The sequence below is a fragment of the Podarcis filfolensis genome (assembly GCF_964270895.1).
Source record: "Podarcis filfolensis genome assembly, chromosome: 4".
NCBI lineage: Eukaryota > Metazoa > Chordata > Lepidosauria > Squamata > Lacertidae > Podarcis > Podarcis filfolensis.
In genome coordinates, this window is record NC_139607.1 from 33606168 (window position 1) to 33632325 (window position 26158).

General features: G+C 42.9%; 2 protein-coding genes across 14 annotated transcripts in view; one reads left to right on the plus strand and one right to left on the minus strand.

Moving 5' to 3' along the window:
- The window catches only part of LOC310761048 (cohesin subunit SA-2-like), a 63530-nt gene extending 39579 nt beyond the window's left edge, over positions 1 to 23951 (plus strand). For 8 of the 10 annotated variants that reach the window (XM_083610435.1, XM_083610436.1, XM_083610441.1 and 5 more), the window contains 18 exons: positions 821 to 938; positions 1552 to 1655; positions 2608 to 2700; positions 2791 to 2880; positions 5186 to 5389; positions 8294 to 8370; positions 10789 to 10876; positions 11219 to 11299; positions 12951 to 13043; positions 14843 to 15005; positions 16043 to 16194; positions 17962 to 18063; positions 19684 to 19838; positions 19939 to 20067; positions 21233 to 21411; positions 22270 to 22438; positions 22820 to 22901; positions 23309 to 23951. In XM_083610435.1, coding sequence (XP_083466561.1) covers positions 821 to 938; positions 1552 to 1655; positions 2608 to 2700; positions 2791 to 2880; positions 5186 to 5389; positions 8294 to 8370; positions 10789 to 10876; positions 11219 to 11299; positions 12951 to 13043; positions 14843 to 15005; positions 16043 to 16194; positions 17962 to 18063; positions 19684 to 19838; positions 19939 to 20067; positions 21233 to 21411; positions 22270 to 22438; positions 22820 to 22901; positions 23309 to 23317 — 2088 coding nt within the window. In that variant the 3' untranslated portion in view covers positions 23318 to 23951. Of the gene's footprint in view, positions 1 to 820; positions 939 to 1551; positions 1656 to 2607; positions 2701 to 2790; positions 2881 to 5185; positions 5390 to 8293; positions 8371 to 10788; positions 10877 to 11218; positions 11300 to 12950; positions 13044 to 14842; positions 15006 to 16042; positions 16195 to 17961; positions 18064 to 19683; positions 19839 to 19938; positions 20068 to 21232; positions 21412 to 22269; positions 22439 to 22819; positions 23285 to 23308 lie in introns of those variants that run through there. The other 2 variants (XM_083610432.1, XM_083610434.1) reach the window with 1 other exon arrangement.
- Positions 23952 to 24109: 158 nt separating this feature from the next.
- PPP2R3B (protein phosphatase 2 regulatory subunit B''beta) overlaps positions 24110 to 26158 on the minus strand; it is a 37931-nt gene continuing 35882 nt past the window's right edge. For all 4 annotated transcript variants that reach the window (XM_083610730.1, XM_083610729.1, XM_083610728.1 and 1 more), the window contains one exon: positions 24110 to 25338. In XM_083610730.1, the coding sequence (XP_083466856.1) occupies positions 25194 to 25338 (145 nt within the window). In that variant the 3' untranslated portion in view covers positions 24110 to 25193. The remainder of the gene's footprint in view (positions 25339 to 26158) is intronic.

Sequence of the window (26158 nt, forward strand, 5' to 3'; positions counted from 1 at the left end):
TAAAAGTGTACTGGAAGGTAAAGTTTCAAAATGTGATTGATATTTTCAAGTATTGTAGACTGGAAGATTTGGACAAGTAGGCACATGAAGAATATATTTAAGAAGGGTGCCTGAAGGTGCAGAAGGGAAGAGCTTGGTTATGTTCTTAGAAAAATAGTTAGCTATTTTATTGGAATGGGTAGAAGGCTGGGTGCATTTTCTGACTGGAAGCTAAGGTGCCAAGGCAATTCATATTTTGCCATCAGGTTTTGTTTGGCAGAAGGTGGAAGTACAAATTAATCGAGAGAAGGTCAAAATCTTATCTGAGATCTCTCATTCTGAGAAACCATAAGAATTCTAATACTTTAACCTGTTTTGCTGCATGATATAAATTGTTTGCTTTTCATAAATAATCATAATAAATTATTACCATGCATTATTCATTGAGTTAAGGTTGTTCGTTGAATTTAGGTGCGATACATGGCCTTAATTTGAGCTGCTTGTTACTGATAGTTCATGTCATATATATTGGCAAAATTTTAACATGATAGGCTGCAATCAAAAGAAGCAATATTCACACGTGGGAAAGAACTGTGCTTGAAGAGATAGCGGCTTGTCTCTTCCACTGCTGAAGAGATAAGCCACTGTTCACTTTAAAAAGCAGCCTGGCTGTTTGACAGTGGAGATCTGCTGCAGGAATAACATAAAACAAGGCTCCAGCATGTGTTGTACATGCCTCTGCTCCACCTCTTCCCAAACAAGTATTAGATCATAGTGGGAAGTCATGTTCAGTGAACCATTTTTGAAGGTCTGAGTTGTTGTTGTTGTTATTTATTTTTAGCTACATAGCCACGTCACGTATCTTGTAGACAGCCTTTGGGATTGGGCCCCAAGTTTATTGAAAGACTGGGAGTACATGACTGCTCTCTTATTGGGAAATGCCGATAGCCACGAACAAGGTAGGTGCGTCAGGAGAACTTAGCACTTTCGACTTGTGTTGCTGCCTTCGGGTTCAGCCAATCCAATACAAAACATTGGACTATAGAGCCAGGATGGATGAGAGGCGTCGTGTGGTTTCATTAACAGATACCCTTTTTCATCAAGCACCAGTTTAAAATCCTGTGTGGTATTTTGGCACTGAAATGGAGATTCTATCTTCCACTCGGAGCTCTGCTTTTGTGGTCCACTCAATAAAAATCCTCATTGTTCTGTTTGGAGCTTAATTGCTACTTCAGAGCAAAGCAATGCAGTAACCGGGATATGTATGCTAGTCTTTCTTGGCTAATGAACTTTGATGTTCTGTTAAATTCATCTGTTTCCTTCTTGAATAATTTTATTAGAGCTTTGTCCTTCATTATGTGCTGCGTTACAGTAAGTTCCGCAGAATAATTTGAATGCCCTGCGTGGTGAAAATCTATTCAAAAACTTCCAGTGTTGCTTTTTAGCTAACTTTTTAGCTAACTTAAAACAAAATGGACCGAAGAAAGGAAAAGTTTCTGTGTTAACCATCCTAGGATTCCCACCTCTTTCTATGAGAGACCGAATGGCGTCTGTGTGTCATTTTGCTTTCAGCGCTGACTGATGCCCATGAGCGTGTCCTTATTGAAATAATCTTAGCGACTGTTCGAGAAGCTGCTGAATTTCATCCTCCTGTGGGGAGAGGAGGGACCAGGAGAGTGAGTGGCATTTTGTTATACTGCTTTGATCATCTGGCTTTTGATTCACACCACACACACACACACACCATTGATCCCAGCTGCAGGTTTCTCTGCATTGACAGAACAGAATCATGGTTGCAAGACGAGCACAAAGCCTTCAGTCTAACCAGTGCAATAGAGGGCAAGTGTATTTAGAACACCCACAGAACCTTAATGTCCAGTGCCTGCAGTTGTAAAGCAGCTCTGTTTTCATTTGCCTGCAGTTTGAGGAAAGCTGCAGTACTAAGCATGCTTGTTTTGAAGGCCATTACATCCAATAAGGAAGTGTGCTTCTCTCCTGCAGAGAGATGAGTGGGCTGTACGTGCATTTGAACACAGTATTCTTCAACCTTGGGAATTGTAGTCCAACAACATCAGGGTGTTCAAGGTTGAAGAACACAGCAGTATCTTCTGAATAAACATGACTAGGATCAGACTGGGAAAGCAAATGTTTAACTGCAGTCTATTGTAATGTGGTTTCCTGATCTTGTAAGCTGTAACCCAGTTTACCAATTATAGTGACAAACACACCAACTTGTTGATACTGCAAGGGTCAAGAGATCTGCATAGCTTGTTCGCAGAACTGAGAAGTGTTGGAACTCTTTCACAAGGCTCCTGATACGACTGGAATGCCCAGAAGTTTCTTTATCTGCACTCCACGTCCCTTGGCTCAAAACAAGGAATACTTCTTTGCACAACTAAAGAATCGGCATGGCAAAGCTGCCAACTTTTCCTTCCAGTCCATAGCCACCCCCCCTTAAAAAAACTCCATAATCCGCAATCAAAACACTATTCAAATACTGCACTTAATTAAAATCCGAAGCTTCCATCCCCAGCATTTTGCCGTATTAAGTTTTAACCCTACAACTAGCTTAAGCATAGATCAGCAACCTGCTTATGCTATAACTGCAACAAAGGGCTTTGTCTGTAGATCCTGTCTTCCAGGGAGAAGAAGATACAAGTGGAAGATTGTACTCGAATTACTGAACACTTCATTGTGGTGCTTCCTCAGCTCTTGGCAAAGGTAACTAGCAGCTGCTCTTGTGAGTGCATATTAAAAAATTCATTTGAATTTCAGCAGCTCACTCATATCCTGTTTTCCCCCCCTCTGCAGTATTCTGTAGATACAGAAAAAGTGACAAACCTCCTGCACATTCCACAGTATTTTGATTTAGAGCTGTGCAGTGCTGAACTCCTGGACAAGGTGAATTATTTGTGTGTGTGTGTGTGTGTGTGTGTGTGTGTGTGTGTGTGAGAGAGAGAGAGAGAGAGAGAGCACGCGCGCGAGAGAGAAAGAAACTTCAAGATAGGATTTAATATTTATTTATCAAGATTTATATAGCAATTTAATTAAAAACCACTCAAGCAGTTTGCATAAAATTGCACAAGACAGCTATTAAAAAAATAAACCTAGTCTTTAAAAGCAGTAGACATAACAAAATGTCAAAATATAGATAAAACCCACAAATGTCTGTAATAAAACTGCGTGCCTTTGTTTAGGCTTGATTTCTTGCAAATGTGGCGCTCCTGCCAAGTAAGACTACAGTCTGCAGAGCTGTAATTCATTTTAACTGATGAGTTTTTATAGCCTTTTTGAGCCATGTGTGTGCTGATGCATGTGGTTGGGTTGGTGCTTGTGGGCTGGAGGCAGGTGACAGGCTTTTTTTCCATCGCAGTGCTCCAGAAGCTGAGTTGAAAAAAACATGGGCCACCAAGACATAAAAGTGTCCCACATATGGTGATCTTGAGGGCAGTTGCTCAGGCTGTACATATGTGGGAAATCCTGAGCTATGCATTAATGGCATCTTCCTCTCAGGTCACACCTTTTCCCTTGGATTCCTTCCCACACATCTAACTTTGTGCCAGAGCTCTGAACTGGTGACATAGGAAGGTCTTGTCTGCATGTGCTCTAAGAGTGAGGCTGTGTATGCATGACATTCTAGAATCAATGGAAACTGGGTCCTTGTGTTTTTGTCCATAGTCCACACGTGAACTAGATATTTTTGTCTGTAGCCCAACGTGAACTGGGATTTTTGCCCCAATAAGATGCTTGTTGAGTACTGGTTTGATTCTGAAAATAAAGCTCACTGCAGATTGTTTCTGCATTGCCCCATAGCGTGTCTGTTTAAATACAGATGCAAACAGATGTAAGTGTGAGTGTTTACCCAGATTTCTGTTGCCATTTCCTTCTTCATTCGCCTGGGGCATGTGCAGGGAGGAAAAGAGATGGATAACTTAAGTAGTAGTAGTAGTAGTAGTAATAATAATAATAATAATAATAATAATAATAATAATAATAATTTTATTTATTATTTATACCCTGCCCATCTGGCTGGGTTTCCCCAGCCACTCTCTGGGCGGCTTCCAACAAAACACTAAAATACAATACCTTATTAAACATTAAAAGCTTCCCTAAACAGGGCTGCCTTCAGATGTCTTCTAAAAGTTTGGTAGTTATTTTTCTGTTTGACATCTGGTGGGAGGGTCTTCCACAGGGCGGGTGCCACTACCAAGAAGGCCCTCTGCCTGGTTCCCTGTAACTTGGCTTGTCATAGCAAGGGAACCGCCAGAAGGCCCTCGGCGCTGGACTTCAGTGTCCAGCCAGAACGATGGGGGTGGAGACGCTCCTTCAGGTATACTGGACCGAGGCCGAAGCAAGGGGAAGGGTTTTCAAAATGTCTATTAAGTCAGCAACACCCCTTGTGAGTGGCATCTTCTAGAATCAAGCTAGACTGGAAGCAGCATGCTGAGGATGACTGCGAGTGATTCTGGATCGAGGAAAACTATGTTTTTTCGTGCTATAAATAGCTTAGTGTATATGCAGCCTGAGTAATAACATATGCCCCCCATCTCTGTGAATTAGGTCACTGTTGTTCTCCCTTTGCAGACTGGCCATGAACCATGCAAGTCAGTGTCCTGCTCAAGGCTATACGAGGAGTTCAATTAATAATAATAATAATTTATTATTCATACCCCGCCCATCTGGGCAACTCCCAATAGAATATTAAAAACACGATAAAGCATCAAACATTAAAAACTTCCCTAAACAGGGCTGCCTTCAGATGTCTTCTAAAAGTCAGATAGTTTTTTATTTCCTTGACATCTGATGGGAGGGCGTTCCACAGGGCGAGCGCCACTACCGAGAAGGCCCTCTGCCTGGTTCCCTGTAACCTCAATTCATGCAGTGAGGGAACTGCCGGAAGGCCCTCGGTGCTGGACCTCAGTGTCCAGGCTGAATTATGGGGGTGGAGACACTCCTGGGCCTTGGCCGTTTAGGGCTTTAAAGGTCAGCACCAAAACTTTGAATTGTGCTTGGAAATGTACTGGGAGCCAATGTAGATCTTTCAGGACTGGTGTTATGTGGTCTCAGCGGCCGCTCCCAGTCACCAGTCTAGCTGTGTAGACAGACTTTGAACCTAGGTCGTCTGAGTTCCAAACTGAATGCTATCTTGCGGGTTCCATGGGTTCATAGTTTAATGACATTTGCGCTACTTTTGTTTTATCCACAGCACTTGGACACATTTCTGAGCGAGATAAAAGCCGTTGTATTCAAGCACTCTTACACAGATGTCCTGAACGCTTGCGCCAGGGTATACGCCACTCTTTGCGGTGAAGACGGTTCTGGCCATAAAAAAGTGGGCTTGGCCAGAGAAGAACTGGTGGATGAACTGGTGCACGATCTAAACCAGAGTTTGGACACCTTTTGGGATGAGGTGGGTGTGAAGTCTGGATATGTAACGAGAAATGAAATTTAGGTTTCCGGAGCAAAATTTGAACAGAAATTCTTTTTGTTAATTTTGCATGCTCTCTCTCTCTTTGTGTGTGTGTGTGTGTGTGTGTGTGTATACACAAGTGCAAACATGGCAAGATCATATCTGATTCATTTCCCTAATCATGTTCCTAATATATATGAAGAGGAGGTAGGGTTTATGTGATATTTGCACAGGCACGGCTGAGTAGATTTGCCAGTTCACAAGCTTGCAATGCTGCCTGCCGCTTTGGTCATTTGGGGGGCGGGGAGGATGTCCTTTCACTCCCTCTCCCTCCACCAATGGAGAAATACTGAAGTCCTCTAGGCCATAGCAGGTGCTGGGAGGAAAAGGGCAAAAGGTCTGGCCAAGGCATGAGCTGCATCCCCTCCTGTTGCCTTGGAACGTTTAAAGTTAATAATAGGAAGCGCTTCGAAGATTCATTATGGGAACCCTTCTTTAGCCCAATATACTCCTACACAGAAGTGATATCCAGGCTAGAAATGTATCCCATGCAAAGTGGGCCAAACTTGAACGATGGTCTTTACCTTTTTTTTTTGTTTTGTTTAACTGTTTAGATCCTACCACAACAGTAATTACCACGAATATTTCTATTGCTTGTTTTCTGTTTGAAGTAGTGCAAAGAATCCCTCTATTGGAATATAACGTGCCTCTCTTGACAGAGTGCTGCATGATTTGTGAACATTTAAGTCTGTGCTTCACATCTCGGGGAACTGATATTCTACCGCTAGACTATTTAAAGTCTGCATTCTTAACTAATGACTGTCTGCTATTTGACATCATTTGTCTGAGGTCTGGTGAGGAAAAAATAATTTAACTAATTGGAGATGAAACTGAGCTTTTTCCTTATTCGGGCAAGGAAGACATTTCCTCTTCCATAACTCTTTAAAGTTCAGCCTCTGCATGGAGATTGCTTTGTTAAAACATCTTGCAGCGTTTTTAAACCTTAAAAGTGGCTTTTGCATTTCCATTTGTGTTGGGCTGGTTGGGGGTGGGATTTGCTACAGAAATACTTGAAAAGGTTTTCATTAGTTCTAAGAATACAAGAGCAGCTGTTGGGAATATGAATAGCTTGCAGACTCGGTTCAACAACAGTTGATCAGCTGTGCCATTGCTAACAGATGTCATTCCAACATATAAGAGTTCATGCTGATAGTTTTGTTTCTTTTCTTTTCTTTTAAAAAAAGATGGAAGTACAGTAAATGTGTCAGGTTAAATTTGCCCACACTTTTATTTTTGGTAGAAAATAATAAGAAACCATCAATTCTGCACCAACCCACACCAGCTTATTCAGTGAGATAAGCCAGATTCCAGCCATTAACAACCTAGTTTTCTGCAGATTTGCAAGTTGGCAGGGTGGGTGGAGGATTAGAGAGAAATATGCTTGATTTCCATTATTTAGGTTGGCCCCCTAATGTGATTCTTGCAGCAATCCCCCCAGGTTGGGGAGGGAAAGTTCCTGCCATTCCATGGAACTTTGCACACACACACACACACACACACACACACACACACCGGCAAAGACTCGGTGAGGGGTGGCATCCTACAGTTTGACAGATCATCTGATGTGAGTCAGAGCAACACAGGAGCAGCCCAGCATAGGGGATCCAGTAGTAAACTTTCAGCCCTCTTGCAGGAAGACAGAGTGGCTGGGGAAGCCCAGTCAGATGGGTGGGGTATAAATAATAATAATAATAATAATAATAATAATAATAATAATAATAATAATTAGACTGCATGTCCCCCAGTAGGCAGTGCAGGCAATCATGCTGCCTCTGTGCCAAATAACTGCTAACAATGGGAAGAAAACTCTATGCCAGTAGTAGCCAATATGGTGCCTTCCACTTATTGTGGGCTAGAGCTCCCCTCATCCATGACCATTGGGCGTGCTAGCTGGCGATGATGGGTATAACAACAACAACAACAACAACAACAACAACAACAACAACAACAACAACATTTATGCCCTGCCCATCTGGCCGGGTCTCCCCAGCCACTCTGGGCGGCTTCCAACAAAATATTAAAATACAGTGGTCTGTTAAACATTAAAAGCTTCCCTGAACAGGGCTGCCTTCAGATGTCTTCTAAAAGTCTGGTCGTTGTTCTTCTCTTTGACATCTGAAGGGAGGGCGTTCCACAGGGCGGGTGCCACTACCGAGAAGGCCTTCTGCCTGGTTCCCTGTAACTTGGTTTCTCGCAGTGAGGGAACCGCCAGAAGGTCCTCAGAGCTGGACCTCAGTGTCCAGGCAGAATGATAGGGGTGGAGACGCTCCTTCAGGTATACTGGTATTGTTGTCCACAAAATCTACCCGCTCTATATTTTATTGTTATCGTTATTTTTGTTTTGTCTTGTCTAAATTTCATCCAAGGATCACAGGGTGGTTTACAAAATAAAAATAAATAACATAGTAACAAGCAAAAACAATAGCCCCCCACAGTTTAAAATGCCATAGATTGTTTAATTAGCCCAAAGGCCTGGGAGAGGAGGAATGTTTTCGCCTGGCACCAAAAGATATGTAACAAAGGTGCCAGGCAAACGTCCCTGGGGAGAACATTTCGCACATGGGGAGCCACCACAAGAAAGGCCCATTCTTGTGTTGGTGGCATACAAAGGGCCTCAGATGATGATTGCAGGGTGTGGGTTGATTCATATGGGGAGAGGCAGTCCTTGGGGTGTGCAGGTGTATGCACTGTGGGGGGAGTCTGCACGTTGTGTGTTTGTGTGTGTGTGTTGGGAAGGGGGCAGGAATACTGCAGGAATACCTTTCGCCCTATCCAAGCCTGCTTTTCAGAGAGAGAAGTTGCTGCTCAAATGTCACATAGTCTTTTCTCCTGTCTCCTACACAGGGAGGAGGGTTTCGTGCAGAAAAAGAAGGAATTCATCATATATGCTTGACGCTGCGAAGAATAACTGCTTTTCATCAGTGAGATGCTTGTTTATGTTGATTATTAATTCACTTTAGTGACCCTCTGTGGGCACATACAATTCGAATAATGCTGCTTTGTTTACAGACCTAAAGCCAGGCAGCATAGAATCATAGAGTTGGGACCCATCTAGTCATCTAGTCCAACCCTCTGCAATACATAATACATTGTATTAAAATGTAAGATTGCTGGGTGAAATTAAGAAGTGCAGGTGTTGGGATCAGGAAACATCCCAGGGTCAGCTCTGAAGGCACATTAAGCAGCTGTCCCACTGAAGGTAAGGAAGTCCACCTGGGAGCCATCTTGGGTTCTGTGGTGGAAGAAAGGTGGGATATAAAGTCTGTGGAGACTGTTTTGGGGCCCATATACAGATGAAAGTTCTGGTGTTTATGTGTTGGCACTGTTTCCTGGTCAATTTAGATAAAGGGAAGGCCCACTTAGAGCCATTTAAATATAAAGGCTGCCACCTTTCAAGATGTTGTAAAAGAATAAATAGTTAGTGAATATTGGCTATATTTTTAAATACAGTAGTACCTTGGTTTAAGAACAGCTTGGTTTAAGAACAGCTTAGTTTATGAACAACTTGGTTTAAGAACACTGCAAACCTGGAAGTAGGTGTTTTGGTTTGTGAACTTTGCCTTGGAATAAGAACATGTTTCGCTTCCTGTCGAGTGTGTTCCATTTGTACATTGAGTCCCCCGCTGCTATGGGAAAGCACACCTTGGTTTAAGAACGGGCTTCCGGAACAGATTTAAGTTCGTAAACCAAGGTACCACTGTAACAGGATTCTCTGGAAAGTTTGGTTTCTAGTTGTGCAAATAGGGCTCTGGGACTTTTTTTTTTAAGAGTCAGACTGAAGCCCTCCACCCTGCCTGCCACTCATGTCTGAAATGGAACTCAGTTCTGAATTCATCACGTTAATGCTGTGTCACAGTGTAAATACATAGCATGATGGATGGCACTGACGTAGTGGGACAAATCTAGGATTTTGCTGAGCATCCGTCCCTGATCTTTGTACCAGGGAGCACATGGCACACGTCCTCTTTGCATGCTAATACTTACATCATGGGCTTGCTGGTTTCAAGGGACTAGAAACATCTATAGTGCTGTAGACAGGCATCGTCAAGCACTTCCGTTGATTCATGCAAAATTAGTTGGTTAGAGCATGGTGCTGATATCGCCACGGTTGCAGGTTCAATACCCCATATGGGACAGCTGCCTATTCCCGCATTGCAGGGGGTTGGACTAGATGATCCGCAGGGTCCCTTCCAACTCTACCGTCCTATGAAATTGTTGTATTTGTTAAGATTGGAGTACTATAGGCCTGGCCTGGAATGCTTTGTCCTCTCTGGGAATGGGAGTCCTGCCTCGCATAGATCTTGCCGATAAGCCAATTATTATTTCCCCTGCTCCACTCCCCGTAGGCCAAGTTTGACAAATGGGAGGGGCCTGTTGCTACAAATATAAGCAAGCTCCATTTTGTCTGAACCGGGGTCTTTTACCTGATGCCATATATAATGTCGGGTGTTGGGCAGCTGGGCATGGCTTTGCCGAAATGACCTAGCAGGCCAAATTAGGCCCCCTATTTTGGCATTGGGACACGGATGGCACTGTGGGTTAAGCCACAGAGCCTAGGACTTGCCGATCAGAAGGTTGGCAGTTCGAATCCCCGCAACGGGGTGAGCTCCTGTTTCTCAGTCCCAGCTCCTGCCAACCTAGCAGTTCGAAAGCACGTCAAAGTGCAAGTAGATAAATAGGTACCGCTCTGGCGGGAAGGTAAACGGCGTTTCCGTGCGCTGCTCTGGTTTGCCAGAAGCGGCTTAGTCATGCTGGCCACATGACCCGGAAGCTGTACGCCGGCTCCCTCGGCCAATAAAGCGAGATGAGCGCCGCAACCCCAGAGTCGGCCATGACTGGACCTAATGGTCAGGGGCCCCTTTACCTTTACCTTTATTTTGGCATTACCAGTTCAGGCAATTTATGCAACGCAACTCTTGCACCCCTTTTAGCACTTGTATTCTCACAGTGCTGGAACTTGGGACTCTCCTTTTGAATTGCTAACCAGTGTGGGAATAAGTCGGCTTTGAAGATGATTCTGAATCTGTGGCAATCCTACTAGAAGTCTAGTTGTAATAGGCTGCTTTCCACTTGCTTTGTTGGGCTGGATTAATTTGCTTGGGGGTTTTTTGTTGTTGTTTTTTTTTTACAAAAAAACCAGTTGAGTTAAAGCCATGCTTCATTGTGCAGATTGCCAACCTAAAGATTTCTGGGGGTTGTGTTTTTGTTTTTTGTTAAACGAGTTGGAATCAAAATGATGAGTAAAGAGGGTGAGGGCAGTCTTGAGTATTCTGTTGAGTATTCTGTTTTGTCACAGCTGCTTGAAAGTTCTCAGAGTGATGCTGTGTTTCCTTTTGTAGTGCTCACGATCTCACCAGGTGGAATCTCTATGGCACACTGGCTAAGGTCCTTGGTTTTGAGGTGGAACAAAATGCTTTAACTGTTCAGGTAACCGTGACCAAATTATGGACCAGAAAATATTTCGCGTCTCCAAAATAGCACACCAGTGTAAATTAAGTCCTAGTTTCAGCATCCCATGGGTTTAATGACCTCCCCCACCCCCCCGGCCATTTTCCATCTTGTTAGGCTGAATTTCAGCTGATACTTGAGTCTGAGTAGAACACATTCTTAATTTAGTGACAGAAGTGGCGTTTAGATGTGGGTGAATCACTGGATTCTTTCTTCGTGGCAGAGGAGTGGAATTTTCTGCATTGAGGTGACTGCCCATGCTAAGCTTCTCAGTTCAGAATTTGAAATGATTAAGTCACGACTCTTGGTTTTCTTTTGCAGATCCTTTGGCCTGCTTTACAATGTGCTTATTCTGCACTGCTTTGGCAGCTCTCTTCTGCACTAGAGACCACTTCTTCCAAGGTTAGTCCCAGGGTGGGGACTTCAAGCCACTTCTCAAGGTTTCTTTGTGTCCTTTTGTGCTTCATTGGTCAATTTGGAGCTTCAGAAGAATTTGAGCTTCCAGAAGCAAAAGTGGCTCACGTTCTGATTTCCTGATTCTGGTGCAGTAGTGACTCAAAAGCCATCCTTGAGCTCCCACTTCAGAGATTATTTGGCGTCCTTTGTGAGATCCATTATCCTCTTCTTCCCAGGTTGCATCAGAAGCATGTTGTTCATACTTTTGCAAACCTTGCATCTGATAATAACAACCGATTGGTTGGAGAGAGAGCAAGTACTTGTGAAACAGGGGCTTCACACACTGAATTTTTGCTTCCTCAGGAAGAAAATCATCATGGTAACATGTGCTTTCCTTTGATCACATGGACACTGTGTGCAAATGTGAACTGCTTGAGTGCAAACCACTATGAGGTTTTATCAGTGCTTTTTTTCCCTTAAAAAATGTTTAGGGGTACTCTCATTTTGACTCAAGAAAAATCACCATTTTATAGTTCAAATCGGGGAAATAAATACGGTAAATGAACAAAAGTACAAAGATTCACTAAATGTTTAAGGGTATGCATCCCCGCAGAAAAAAAGCACTGGGTTTTATTACAATCAAGCAGTATATAAATAAAATTAACACTGTGGGCAGCATGTTGATGTCTTCCTAGCACATGCAATGTACACATGGCCAAAAAAGTGAGTTTATATTTATATTTATATTATATACCATTAGAGAGGATAGGGGCAACCTGCCCTGATGAGAGTTTTTTGGAAAGAATTAAAGGGCACCTGGGACACCAAAACGTCTTTGGCTGCCATATTGTACCCGGTAAACAATGATATGCAAAATACACCCGGATGATCCCTGAGTGACTTCACTAATCTGTTTTTTGATAGAAAACCCAAACAAATCATGCCAGCAGCTCATTTGCTGCATGTTTGTGTGGTTTCTGTCTTGATTTCATCTGCAGTTTTTTGTGGGATGCTGTAGCCAGTTTTCTGGGGGTACTTAAGGGTACGCAGTACTGGCACCTGCTTTCCCCAGAAGAAAAGCACTGGCTGTGTCTCAGAATGAAAAAAGAAAAGAAAAGAAAGGATGTCACTGTGTGATTAAAAAAATATTCTTTATGCAAATCAGCATTTCCCACTCTGGGACACCTTGGTCCCCTGCAGCAGGGACCTGAGTGACAAGGGGAAGTGAGCTGACACAGATTGGAGCTGATTACATCTTGTCCTTATTCCACACTATCACTACGCTGTCTATATAGTGTGACAGATTGTTGCAAAACAGTGGATGGGAGGAATAAACCCTCATTAGATTCTGTGCACATCTCTGTGCTGCGCTACTGGCAAGATAGAGAGTGAAAAACTGCTGGATACAAAGGTAGAATGAGGAGGATCATGGTGTCCTGTGGATTTTATAGAGATTTCTCACAGCTCCTGTGACTCCTTTCTCCCCCCCCTTCCTCTGTGCTTCCTCTTCAAACAGAATAAGATGCGAAGAAGAAACTTGAGATGCTACAAAGTTCTGCACCTTTCACAGAAGTCTTGAGATGGGCTTCGATGACGTAGAATTATTCAAAGAGGCATTTTGCAGAAATAATTTCTGATTTTCTCCTTCCCCTTAAAGGAAAGCATTCTTGCCTTGAGGACACACTTGAAGCAGTACTGCCACATTTGTACGTGCTACCTCAGCCACCGCAGCAGAAAGTTACGTGAAAAGGTAAGAATCCTACATGCCCTTTCATATGACTTTTCCCTTTAGATTTGCACCCCTCCCTATCCTAAGAGCAATGTGGGCAAGTGTTATGTACACATATTCAGAAGAAGTACTCCCCTGTTTTGAGGGGCGCTGTATTGCCTAGAGATACTAAAATTCTGGGGAGGAAGGAAGAATTGACTCTAATCTCTATACAACACAGCACCCAGTTGCTGGTGTGACTTAGTGGCTAAGCAGGCTGAGCTGTGCACCAGAAAGACGCTGGTTTGCATCTTGTGTCTGCCATCAACTCACTAGAAGCATTAGGCAACCCACTCTTTGCTCTCATCAGCATCTCCCATCTGCAGCATGGGGTAGAATAATATGGACTTGCCTAAGAAGGTTGTTGTAAGGATTACAGGTAGAACATGCTTTAAACACTTGAAAGCACCAAGGAGGAGGTTTAGTCCAGTCCCCTGGTGGACCATAGTGAGGATTTATTCCTCATGAGAACAATTAACCCAGTTTGGTGCTTCTCCACACGAGGAAATTGCAATCTCCCCTCTTGTCATCCTGGGCCCAGGTGGGAGTAACACTCTCTAGTGGTTGAGGTTGGGAATTTAGTTGTCTCATAGGAATTTTTAACCAGTGGTGTCCCTGGAAGCGTCTTCAGTTTAAAGTTCCTGTTGATTCACACTTTGTGGTGTTAATGGTGTTTCCCCCCCCCTGGTGTTGCCCATGGGGATTGGATGAAATATGAAGGTGAGCCTGTGAGGAGAAGGGGTTTGCTTGGTTGTTACTGGGCAGTTGCTTCCACTGTGGACTGGATTTGGCAGAAGAAGTGCTTTCACTTTCAATAGACCATCCCAGTAAGCCAAGTAGGCCAAATCTTAAGCTGTACTTTGCTGTGTGTTACTAGTACAGGTGAGGTGGAGAATGGTCGCTCAGCAGAGTTCCCAGGTGGCCAGCATGTGCTGCCTGGCATGGCTTTCCTTGGGGCTCAGAAGAAACATTTCCCCTTGCAGACAGCCGTTGGAATTGGCCAACTGCTGGGGCTTGTGGGAGTGCCTGCCAAAAACTTTGTTTAAACGACCTTCGACGTGGGTGTGGCAAGAGCGGCGGACCAGAGTAAAGAAGTCTTCACTCCAGTCCACTCCCAGAATGCTTAAGCCAATGGTGTTGGGCCCCAACAACACTGTCAGCAGAGCATCAACTCTCCTGCCCCCACCCTATATTCTGCTCCCTTGGTGCTGTGGTTCAAAATGGTTGCTGTATTTGGGGCTGGGAAGGATTTTGCCTCCAAACAAATGGACCCATTCGAGGGCTTTGCCTTCTTCATAGCAATCATCACAATTTTTGGCAGATAAGGAATTGGTGGAATCCTTAATCTAATCTCGGGTGTGGGGATTGGCGGGGGGAAGGGCGTACTTTTTGTGCGTGTGTGTGTGGCTTTGAAATTGGCATTTCACAAGCTGAATTATAGCTGGTGAGGTTTTTGTATTTTTTGAATGTTCAAGGTTTGGATGTGCTGTAATCCAATGTTATGTTACAATAATATGGTACAGCATTTTTTTAAAAAAATATTGTATCTTTAGCATTATATTGTTATTTACTGCCTTGGTGCACGCGTTCCTGAAAGGTGGCTAGTAAATATTTCAAAATAGAAGTGCCTAAGTGCCCACATGACCTGGAAGCTGTACGCCGGCTTCCTCGGCCAATAAAGCAAGATGAGCGCCACAACCCCAGAGTCGGCCACAACTGGACCTAATGGTCAGGGGTCCCTTTACCTTTACAAGTTGTTTTTCTTTTATTTATCATTGTAGGCTTTTATGATACTTTGCGACTTGCTGATGATTGTAAGTCATCAAGGTTTAAGTGATGGACTGATTGAGTGTGTGGAGTACCTTCCCAGTTCATCTCTCCAATCAAAACTGCTCTTCTTCGTTGAGGATCATGTTTTCGCAGAGGAGCCAAAAGAATTCAGAGGTCAGCAGCGCTTTCCAGCAAGGAACTAAACATACTTTGCTGATAATGTCTGTGTTCCACTTAGTAGTGTTCTGCTACCCAAGGTAGACAAGGCGATAGCAACTAAAATCACATGCCTCGGAGGGCTTACTGGAACAAAAAGTTTTAGCAGGCTCTGAAAACAGTACAGCGATGGTGCCTGTGTAATATCAATGGACAGGGAGTTCCCAGGGTGCGAAGGAAGATGGAGTGGAGGCACCACGGGAGGTGCCAATGTGATCGCTCATCATGTGTTTATTTCAGTATGGGGCTTTCAGTGCTCTCCTGTTTAATCTTCCTCCTCATTCTTGGTCCCCATGATATAGATTCTATTGGCAGTCAGAAATCAGCCCTGCGGTTAACATCTACTGCAGGTTCTGGCACTGAAGATGGATAATTTACTCCAGAAAAATACCTTGTGCCATCGTTTATATTTCCTACAAGAAGTTATTCCCAACACTTTAGTATTAGTATTTCTAGCATATAGGTTAGCACAATGCATCAGGAAATGTTATTTGTTATTATAAGATGAGTTGCACTTTCACTGATTTTTATTATTTTTATCCAGCCATATATGAATGTGATTAACTTCCAGTCATAGTTACATAGGGTTTAGGAGATCTCCGGTATTCACTTGCTCCTCTTTGCTGCTCTGTACATACTGCTTTTCAGTGAGGAGATCCATGTGAAATGGCAGATGAGTTGTTAGCACTATCATCAGCCTTGATAGCTCAGTTGGTTAGAGCGTGGGGCTGATAATGCCAAGGTTGCAAGTTCGGTCCCCGTATGGGACTGCTGCATTGATATTCCTGCATTGAAGGGGTTTGGACTAGATGATCCTTGGGGTCCCTTCCAACTCTGTGATTCTATGATGTCTGAATAACAACAAATAAATGCTTTTAAGGTTTTGTGAGCTGGCCACGTACTCGAGGGTGTCTATTGCTCAGATTAAGGTTTGTATTTGAAAATGCTTCGGAATGCAGTGTTAGCGTGGAACCTAACCAAACTCGTTGCTGTAGTCTTGACAGGAGAAGAAGTGAAAAAGATGGAAGAACAAAAATTGGATGCCTTGCAGCAGAAACGGTGCCTCCTTGCAGCTTATTGCAAGTTAATTGTCCATAATGTTGTCGAGATGACTGCCGCGGCTGAAATCTACAAGCATTATATGAGGGTAATTGAATAATCTCCTTAGCGATGCCTTCCAAATGCTGTAAAAGTTACAGTGGTACCTCGGGTTAAGTACTTAAGTTGTTCCGGAGGTCCGTTCTTAACCTGAAACTGTTCTTAACCTGAAGCACCACTTTAGCTAATGGGGCCTCCCATTGCTGCTGCCCCACCGGAGCCCGATTCCTGTTCTCATCCTGAAGCAAAGTTCTTAACCCGAGGTACTATTTCTGGGTTAGCGGAGTCTGTAACCCGAAGCATATGTAACCCAAGGTACCACTGTATATAGCAAGCACAAACACTGAGTTTATTAGTACACACTCAGTCTTGATACATGTGCCATGGTGAGTACAAATGAGTACACTCTGTATTCCCTTCTGTTTTATTACATTGCTGACTGCACTTTTAGAAGACTCTTCCTTAGCAGCACCCATATTTACATTGTGACAGTGGGTGGGGGGAGAGTTATGGCAGGCTGGAGAAGTGTTTATGTGCATTGCTAATACTCTCACTACTTTGAGGGAATCTTACAAGGAAATAACTTTTGCAAGGTGTCTTTAGACTGTTGGCTTTGTCACACCCTACAGTTTGTTTGATTTTTAAAAGGCACATGCACCTAAAATGTTTTGAGTTGAAAACTCAAAATACAGTCAAAAGTGCAAAGATGCCAACACACATATCTGGCGGGTACACTTTTCAGGCAACTGTGCCTGGCTGTGGTTCTGTTTGAACATAGACTGGGAACAAATCTGGTAAGCTGCAATATAGTGAGAAGGGCTAAACATAATACAAAACCATAGCTTGGTGTTATGTGCACCAGCCTCAGGTCCACACACTTCCCTCTACACTGCTGTGGCCATGAGTAGGAGATTGGAAGCATTCACTTCAGTTTTAAACTAGCTGCAGTTTGTTGTTTCTTACAAGGGGCAAATTGTGGGTGGTTCACCGTAGCTTGCCTGAAAAAAGCCTACTTCAAATCATGGTATGGTCCTGGTTTCTTCAGATAAACCTCGGTTAAAACTAAACTGCAGTTCCTGGCTTCGGTGAAGCAAGAGATTATGGTTTGTTTAAAATAGAAGTGGATGCCTCCGATTTCCTCCCTCCTTGTCACTGGAGGAGGGAGTGGGAGCAGGCCCATACACATAACACTGAACTGGGTTAGCTTTGTGTCCAAATTAGGTCATCACATGAAACACCTCTGCAAAACTGATCAGGTATGGTCTCTGCGTAATCACACACACAGGAAATAAGCACAGAATGTCTTCAGAATATTCTAGAGCTAGAACCTAGACGTTTTGTTCAGCAGGGTACACCGGAGGGGGGGGGAAGATTCAATACCTTCCTGCTCAGTTCTTATTTGATGACTTCACCAGTAGCATTGACTGGAATTTTTTTTTAGGTTTTCCAAAAACAAGCGGATTAGGCCTGTGATTTTTCTTTTCTCCGCTTTCTTGTTTTTATATAGATATGAGCTATGATCCTGTTTGGAAGTGAAACTTACTTCCAATTAAATGTGTTAAATCAGGAGTGTACTGCACGAATAAAATCGTGAGAAAACGCTTGCAATGTACAATGGAGCCTAAATACCATCGTTCCTTATACAAAGCTATAAATAAGTCAACTTGTTTCATTGTATTTTAGTATTCTGTTGGAAGCCGCGAGTGGCTGGGGAATAAAATTATTATTATAAAAACTTTTTTGTTTTGTTTTTTAATAGCCTTTTAAAAAATAATGCTATTCCTTGTTGTGTTTTCCCCTCTTTGCCATTTAACAGACTTATAATGACTTTGGTGACATAATTAAAGAAACCTTGAGCCGGACGAGGCAGAATGACAAAATTCAAAGTGCAAAAACACTGATCCTCTGCTTGCAGCAGGTAAGGCGATTCCTGTATACTTCCCATTGGCAGGATTCTAAGGAGGCCCTTCTCCATCTAGCCTCAACTCTTGGTTAGGACTATATTTTTTTTTGGGGGGGGGGGGACATGCTCCTTCAGGTATTTGGTCATTCAGGCCTTTATGTGTCATCTGTAAAATTCTGAACACAGACCAGAACTGTGTTGATTGCCAGGGTAGTTCTTTAAGAATGGTGCGATGTGGCTCCAAATACTGACTCCTCTTAAAAGGCAATTTACTGCGTTTTGCACTAGCTGCAAAACGCTCCACCAAATTGTTTACCTCCGCATAGAATAGATTTTAGGGAGAAAGGGAATGGCCTACTTGCCATCCTAATATGCTGGCTTTATCCAGGGCCAGACCTATCATTAGGCAGGCTGTGGTAGATGCCTCAGACAGCTGTTTTGGGCAGTTCATGAAAGGGCAGGAAATTGTTAGTTGGTTCATTTATTATGATTTTAGTTTTACTGGCAGAAAGGAGAGGTGCTTGTGGGATTTTCTGCGGGAGGTGCCAAAATAACTTGGCTGGCCCTGGGTACCATGAACCTTGGCTTTTTTTTAGTTGGAAATGGTGTAGCCCCAATACAGGTTCACCATTTCCATGTGAGCAAGGCCCCAGATGCACTGATACGTTTTATCTTGGTGTCATATAAAGAATGCAGAATTTTGCTAGCCTAGGCTAGCTTGCTCAGAACTGTCTTATCTGCTCTGCAAGCTTATGCGCCACCCTCCAAGCTTCAGAATGTCCCCCTTCAGATGGCTGACATATGAGCCCAGTGGATTTCAAACAATGTCGTCAAGAGCTTAGGAAGTGCCATGACCCATCTGCTGAAATATGAGAGGTGGGGAGGCTCAGCAGCATTTAGTGAGCTGTGCTCTGCTCACATAAGTCAGGAGCCTGTGTTTACATATCACATAGGCAACCAGCCCAGTTTGGGAGTTTCATTGACCTTGGAAAGTTCGAACCTCAAGGCATGCTAATAACCCACCTAGCCAGTTGGTTTGGGGGAAATCACGTTCTCTCTTGTATTAATGAGCACTTCAGGCTTGTTCTCCTCCATTTATGCAAGGCAGGCTTCAATATAAAATGTATTCAGAAACTGTGAGCAAAGTATGTACACTTAGCTCAAGTTACGTGCTTAAGTTACGTGATCCACAAAAATATTCCTCAGAAAAAGTATTGGGATGTGTTAAAAAAATAGTTCCCCCATATTCAGAAGAATTCTGAAAGGGGTTAATTTCATGTTCCATGCAAATGGATAATTCATGTTGTTTAATTAAATGGCATCTCTCAGAAGGCATGATTTATTTGTTTATTCGCATGCTCTCACACCATTTTGTACTGGAGAAGTGGCAGAGTTTAGGTGTCTTAATTGTGTCCCCTATGTATTCTGATCTGCCCACCACCCGCCCGGATTCCCACCTGTAGCGTTTGGATTCTTGCTCAGCTTGGTGGGATTCTAAAAATATATAATCAGATTACTGGTGCTTAACTGGGTCCTGAGCAAGGAATTTGTCAGATGTATGGCAGGTATGTGTTCTTGGGGCTTCCCCCCCTTTAATTGCCTGGAAAATTTTATATCAATTCCTGTGGTCCACAGCTGTTTCAGAAGCATGCCAGAAGCCAGGACAACAGCAATAGCATTAACAGCATAGATTCCTCTTTCAACAACATTAAAGAGCTCGCACGGCGCTTTGCTTTGACATTCGGCTGGGACCAGGTGAAAAGTCGAGAGTCAGTAGCCATGATACACAAGTAGGTGCCAAATCCATGTTGTCCCTTGGTCTTCCATTGTGTGGCATCCATGTTATAAACCTCTCTCTCGTTTTCTTCTCTTCCTTACTGTTGCTTAAAGGGATGGTATTGAGTTTGCCTTTCAAGGAATTGGTGCCCTGGAAGGGAAGAGCCTGCCTCCCAATCTGAACTTCCTGCTCATCCTCAGTGAATTCTCCAATAAGCTTCTAAAGCCTGACAAAAGACTTGTGTAAGTTTTCCCTTTGGTGTTCAAATGCTTCTGGACAGCACAGGAGTCTCTGTGGTATTGAACTTAAATAAACTCTTACGTATAGGAGGTGTTAGCATGGCTCCTGCTTACAAACTACTTGTGCATTTGTGCTAGGAGCGAATAAATGGCAACCTCTCTGTATACAATTCTGCTATGGATTTCTGTTAATGCCCTCCTCCTTGGTCTTCTGCTGCCAATTTGAAGAGGTGGGCTGAGCTGTTTGGACTCAGGCTTATTTTTGTTGCTAGTATAGCTCACACAGCACAGAAATGGACAAGCTGTGGCTGTCCGGATATTGTTAGTCTACACCAGGGGTCAGCAAGGTTTACCTTGCCTGGGCCGGTTCACTGCCATGGAGCCCCCTTTGTGGCACCCCCAGATTGCAGGCGCATGTGAGTGCTCGCGATTTCTGCCGTCTTTGTCTGCGCAGACGCGATTTCTGGCACTGTGGAAGCGAGTCCCCGTGCTGCACTGGTTTAGTGCAGCGCACAGGGACTCACCGAGTGGGCGGCTCAGTTCAGGGGCGGCTCGTGGGCCAGCTAAACGACCCCCGTGGGCTGCTTGTGGCCCATGGGCCTTAGGTTGCCTACCCCTGGTCTACAGCTCTCATCATTCTAGGAACGTTTGCTATGCTTGCTGGGGTTGATAGGAGTTGTGTGTCCAACGATCTATAAAGGGCCACAAGATACTTGACATACAACTTAATTCTGTGTGCTTTTAGGCTAACCCTTGCTGGCCAAACCACTCCTAAGAGTGATGCAGGAGTAGGAAGAGTTATGTGAAGCTGCACACATGCATACACACTGGTGGTGCATGTTATGAGCAAGCAGTGTTGTTATCTATCCCTTGTCTACAGGAGAGCCACTGGAATATGAAAAGCAATTAGGAAACTGCTGTAATAGTATACTCTTGCTACACTAAGCAAGCACCTTTGAAGTCTACGTTAAACATGCCGTACTTTAAATGTCCTTTCTGTGCGGAATTGTTTCCGAATTAGTGTTGTCTTGTCTTAGCTGATCGATGGGCTGCCTTGGTTGAGAAATAGAGGAAAGCTTTGTTAATTACTATAGTGAACCACCTCCTTGTCAGAGAAGAGCTCCTGATCTTTCGGTCGTTTGTATTTCTCCCTCATGTTCACATCCAGATATAGTTACTTGCTGAGATATACCTCTGAACCAGCACTTTGTAAAGAAGAATTTGTGTACTCGCTGGAGTGGTACAGAACCTCTTTGCTGGCCAGTGATGAAGATGAGAGTTCTATCATCAGCAGCATAAGTGAATGGCCATCCGATAGGACACCATGTAAAAAAACCCTCTCTGAAGGTATAATGTGACTATTTTATTTTTAAAAGTTATAATAATAATATGTATCTGTAGGTAATATCTGTAGGTAATATCTGTAGGTAATATGTATATCTGTAGGCATATGTATAATATGTATCTGTAGGTAAACAATATACCGTAATTCTCTCATCTGGTGTCTTGTAGCAGTTGTATGGAACAAAGCAATCACACATTAATTAATCTATATAATGCAATTTAACCATGTATATTCAGTAATCACAAAGTCATTTATTTAGCCCTTTCAGTTTCTCCATTATCCTAGCTTGCCAGATGGAACAATACTCCCTTCACCCCTTTGCTGTTCCAGGGGTTCTCTGAAACTGCCCCCTCAAGCCACTTTTTGTTGCATGCAGGGAAGGGAAAGCTCTGTTGCTGACAAGGCTGATCAGTATCAATCGACAGTGAGATAAGATATAAAAAGGGTAGAGAACTATCCTTAGACGTTTCCCAGCAACTCCGTTCTTTGTTTCCCCTGAGTAAGCCAGCATTTTGTACCCACTGGGCATGCTTCCTTGGTTTTGTTTGCTGCATTTTTAAAAATATACTTTTGCAAAACTCAGGGTTTCCTCAAAGCTGCTGCTGCCTCTGTTTTGGCTACATAAGCGCAGACATTCTTTCATGAAGATTGGAAATACAAAAGCTTCTGTATCCACTGAGAAAACATTTTATATCCTGGCCCCTGGAAGCAACCCATTCAGCTTTGAATCTTATATTCTTTCTCCCCTACCATGGCTCCCCACATAAACCCTCTCCTGAAGTTTTGTTGTGGCCTTTGATGTGGTACAAGGAACAACAGTGACATGTAGATGGATGATGGATATAATTCGTTGTTTCCAGGATCCTGCGCCAAAGCCAGTCACATTCAGATGGCAAACACACCTTCATATGCCCATTGCCCATCTGACCTCCCTTCCTTGGCACAGAATAGCAGGAAGAGGCTAAAATCTCATGACAGTTGTCACCAAGAATATCCATCAGGTCCTGAAAGACTGAAGAGAAAATATAGGTAAGGAATAGGCTTGGGATTATCTTTGTAACTTGGAATCTCTCTCTTGGCTGTAGTTGCTGCAGCACTTAAGAACTGAATCATTTCAACTCAACCTTTACTGAAGAACATATGAAGCTGTTTTGTAGGGTCTGTTTAGCCCAGTATCGTCTACTCCAATTGGCAGCAGCTCTCAAGAGTCTTGGGCAGAGCTCTGGTATGCTGTTCTTTAACTGGAAATGTCAGGGTCCTTCCTGAAGTGTATTGTTAGCCACCAGTTCTTAACTTCAAAAATGAGTTTCTCCATGATTCCTATTAGAAAAGAAGTCTTTTTTTTGGCCTCTAGATTGCAAAAACTAGTTTCCAAGGACAGCAGCTAATCTATCTGGCTTCTCGTTTTAGTATTCCAGATGGTGTCAAGGTAGAAAATACAGTAGAGGTTCTGGCTGAAGAGGCTGATATTGATGTTGTTGGTGCTGACCAGGTAAGGATGGCTTTATATTGAGGTTTCAGATACTTTGTTGGTAGTACACACTGGTGGAGTGGGGAAGAATAAGGCTATTGCTCACAAAGGCTAGCCTTTTCACTTAGCGTCTCAAATCTTTGGAAAACACTCAGTACCGTACACTTTTTAATCTGTTGCGGTAATATCTGCCTACTGTTAATGCCTGTTAAAGACACACACATAACTGGTAACTCCTAAATTCAAAACCCAATCTGCCCAGCACCACTGTTACCCATTCTTCATTTCTGCTCCGATGAGGAACTGGTGATTAAAAATGCATTTTTAATTAGAAAACATTATTCAACTAGCAATATAACTGCAATTCAAGTTGGCCACAGGGTCTGTACAGAGCTCTGTGTAATAACCTTGATTTGTGTATTATTTAGGAGACGTAAGAAGCAAAGACACTCTGCTTTTTCACGTGAATGAAGAAAAGTACAGGCATTGCAATGGGGGCCACACCTGGTTAGCTGAAAGCATGACATGGTATGGTTATAATATAACTGAATCATGAGAAAGGTAATGGACAAAATTACACTAATTTCTTCAGCCAGTGTTACTACATGGTTTGATATGCTGTTGTGACTACACTTTTTTTCTGCAAACACTTGATTTTCACCTTCGTTTTGCTGAAGTTTCTCTGTCCAAAATGTGACGGCAGATGTATTTGTAGTCAGGGCAACAATGGGAAAACCTACCATATAGTAGCAGAGCAGTATTTTATGTTGGGCCCATGGCAGACCACTTTTGAGACCAGACTGTTTACTTTTTAACACAGAAGCAGGGTAGTGGGTTTCTGGGGAATAGAGAAAGAGAAACTATTTATGTATGTGGGTGGGGAGGGGGGGATCCTTAAAAACACAATTTCTAATTTGTATTTCATATGCTTTCTTGTATACCATGGCAGTCTAATATTGGTACTAGGGTGAAAATGTGCTCTATTCATTGTCAATGAGCTTGTAAAACAGCTGTTTGGTTTCATACTTTTATATTATCATGTTTGCAAAATAAAATGAGTGATTGTTTCAATCTGCCTAAGTGAGACATTCTTTTCTTACTGTGGGCAAGTGAAAAAGGAAAGCCTCCTGCCCACAGGTTCCCCTGGCTTATTGTGTGCAAACAGACATCTGTTATAAGCTGCAGTAGTATTAAAAGAGTCTACACAGATGTTGAAGGAAATCAATGAATTTACATATATGAAAAAAACTTTATTTGAAAATAACATATTTAAATGCTTTAAACAGATCTGCACTGCAAACAAAATAGCTTACACCTGTTTTTTGTTTTACATGAAAAACAGCAAGAATCTTCCTGGAACACAATATTTAGTTCCTTGTGTGAACGTTGAGATAATTAAGGCACTACAAACCTTATGCTTTTAAAAAACTGGCGTAGCAACTTCTAGCTTGTCCAGAAAAGCCGTCACTTCTCAAGGGAAGCATCAAACTGTTCAGCTGCTCTGACACCATTGGTATGAATACTCATGGAATGTGTCATTAGCTAACCATTGAGGAAACACACTAAATGCCCATAACAAGGTTAGTGCACATCACAGATCAAGTAAAACTTACATTGGTTCCTTTGACACAGAATACAACATCCACTGCAGTCAAGTGTGAGCGATAAAAACCATTCTTGCAATGGGTGGCGGTGGGGGTTTAAGTTGAAGGACTAAAAGGAGCACAGTGTGTGTGTGTGTGTGTTAGTTTTCAGGGCAAGACCACATTTTGCTGCGTGCACCAGCATGTCCAGTGATGCTTTGACCTTCACGCACAGCTGTGACATTTTTTCTCTTTGAACTCTGGCAAAGTTATTAGATTTCTGCTGGGAGACCATTATCGCTATAAATGAAAACTAGGAAGAATTCTACTCTTTTTTTTTTTAGAGGAGGGGGGAAGGTACGTTGTAATTCCATAAAGGTAATATAACCTATCTATAAATAAATTAACTCTATTTTACAGGCAACAATCTAATGAATAAATACAAAAAAGTAATTTCATAAAAAGCAACTTTCTTTTTTTCAAGGTATCTAAGGGTGATATTAAATGTTAGTCATACTCAGAGTAAGCCCTTTGACCTTCATGTATAAGACCATTCATTTCAATGGGTCTACAATGTCTATTTTGAGTGTGACTAACAATAGCTATCATCCAAAATGATTAAAATATTAACTTTGCAGCACAAAGAACTAAGTTTACTTTTTCTGGAAACTAAGCCCTACATAAATTTAGCAGACCTGCTGCAGACGGTCCTTATTTTTATACAAACAATTCATTCAAAATCATCTTCATAGTCATACTCATCTAAGTCAACGTCTGCCAAATGGGACGGCATATCAAAGAAAGGCCTTTTTTCCATCTGATATTTCAGCACGTTGGTCTTCTGATGATCTCCAGGGTTCAATTCCGCTTCATAACTAGGAAAGCAACATAGGAATTAACGAAGAAAGTACATATTTATGGACATGCCTTGTACTTTATTGCATTATGCTCCCAGCTGATCCATTTTTGGTGATAGCTATGTACCATACTCAATGGATTTTAGGTTAGTTACGGTAACTGCTCATCAGTGTTGTTACTCACCATATATACTTGTGTATAAGCCAACTTTTTCAGCACATTTTTTATGCTGAAGAAGCCCCCCATGGCTTATACTCAAGTGAGGGTCCCACTTACTGTTTGCTGCCGCTGCTCTGCCAAGCGCAGTTCCTGTGCCTGCCCTTGCGAGCAGCAGAGGCTGTTGGCGGCGGCGGCGGCGGAGAAGGAACGAGCAGCCCGAAAGCAGCCCTTTCAGGCTGCTCCTTCCTCCGCCTTTGCCACTGTTGGCATTTCCCACCCTAGGCTTCTACTCGAGTCAATAAGTTTTCCCAGTTTTTTTGTGGTAAAGTTAGGTGCCTCGGCTTATATTCGGGTTGGCTTACATTCAAGTATATACGGCAATTAATGTTTTACATATAACCAGCCAGTAGCCCTGTTTGCACACAAACTCTGGCTTAGTGTTGGATAAGCCTCCATGAGCCCAAACAAAGCATCAATCTCATATGCTCCCCTCCTCTCCTTTCATGCTGCCAAGAGGAAGATTTCTATAAATTTGATTTTCACTTTCAGAGATCCTCAGTTAGCATTATGCACACAGGGGAACATAGTTTAAAAATAAGCAACCCTCAGTTAAACAAGTCAGCTTTGTAAGTCATAGCTTGAAGCTGGATTGTTCCTTGTCAACCATAATCCCCAGTT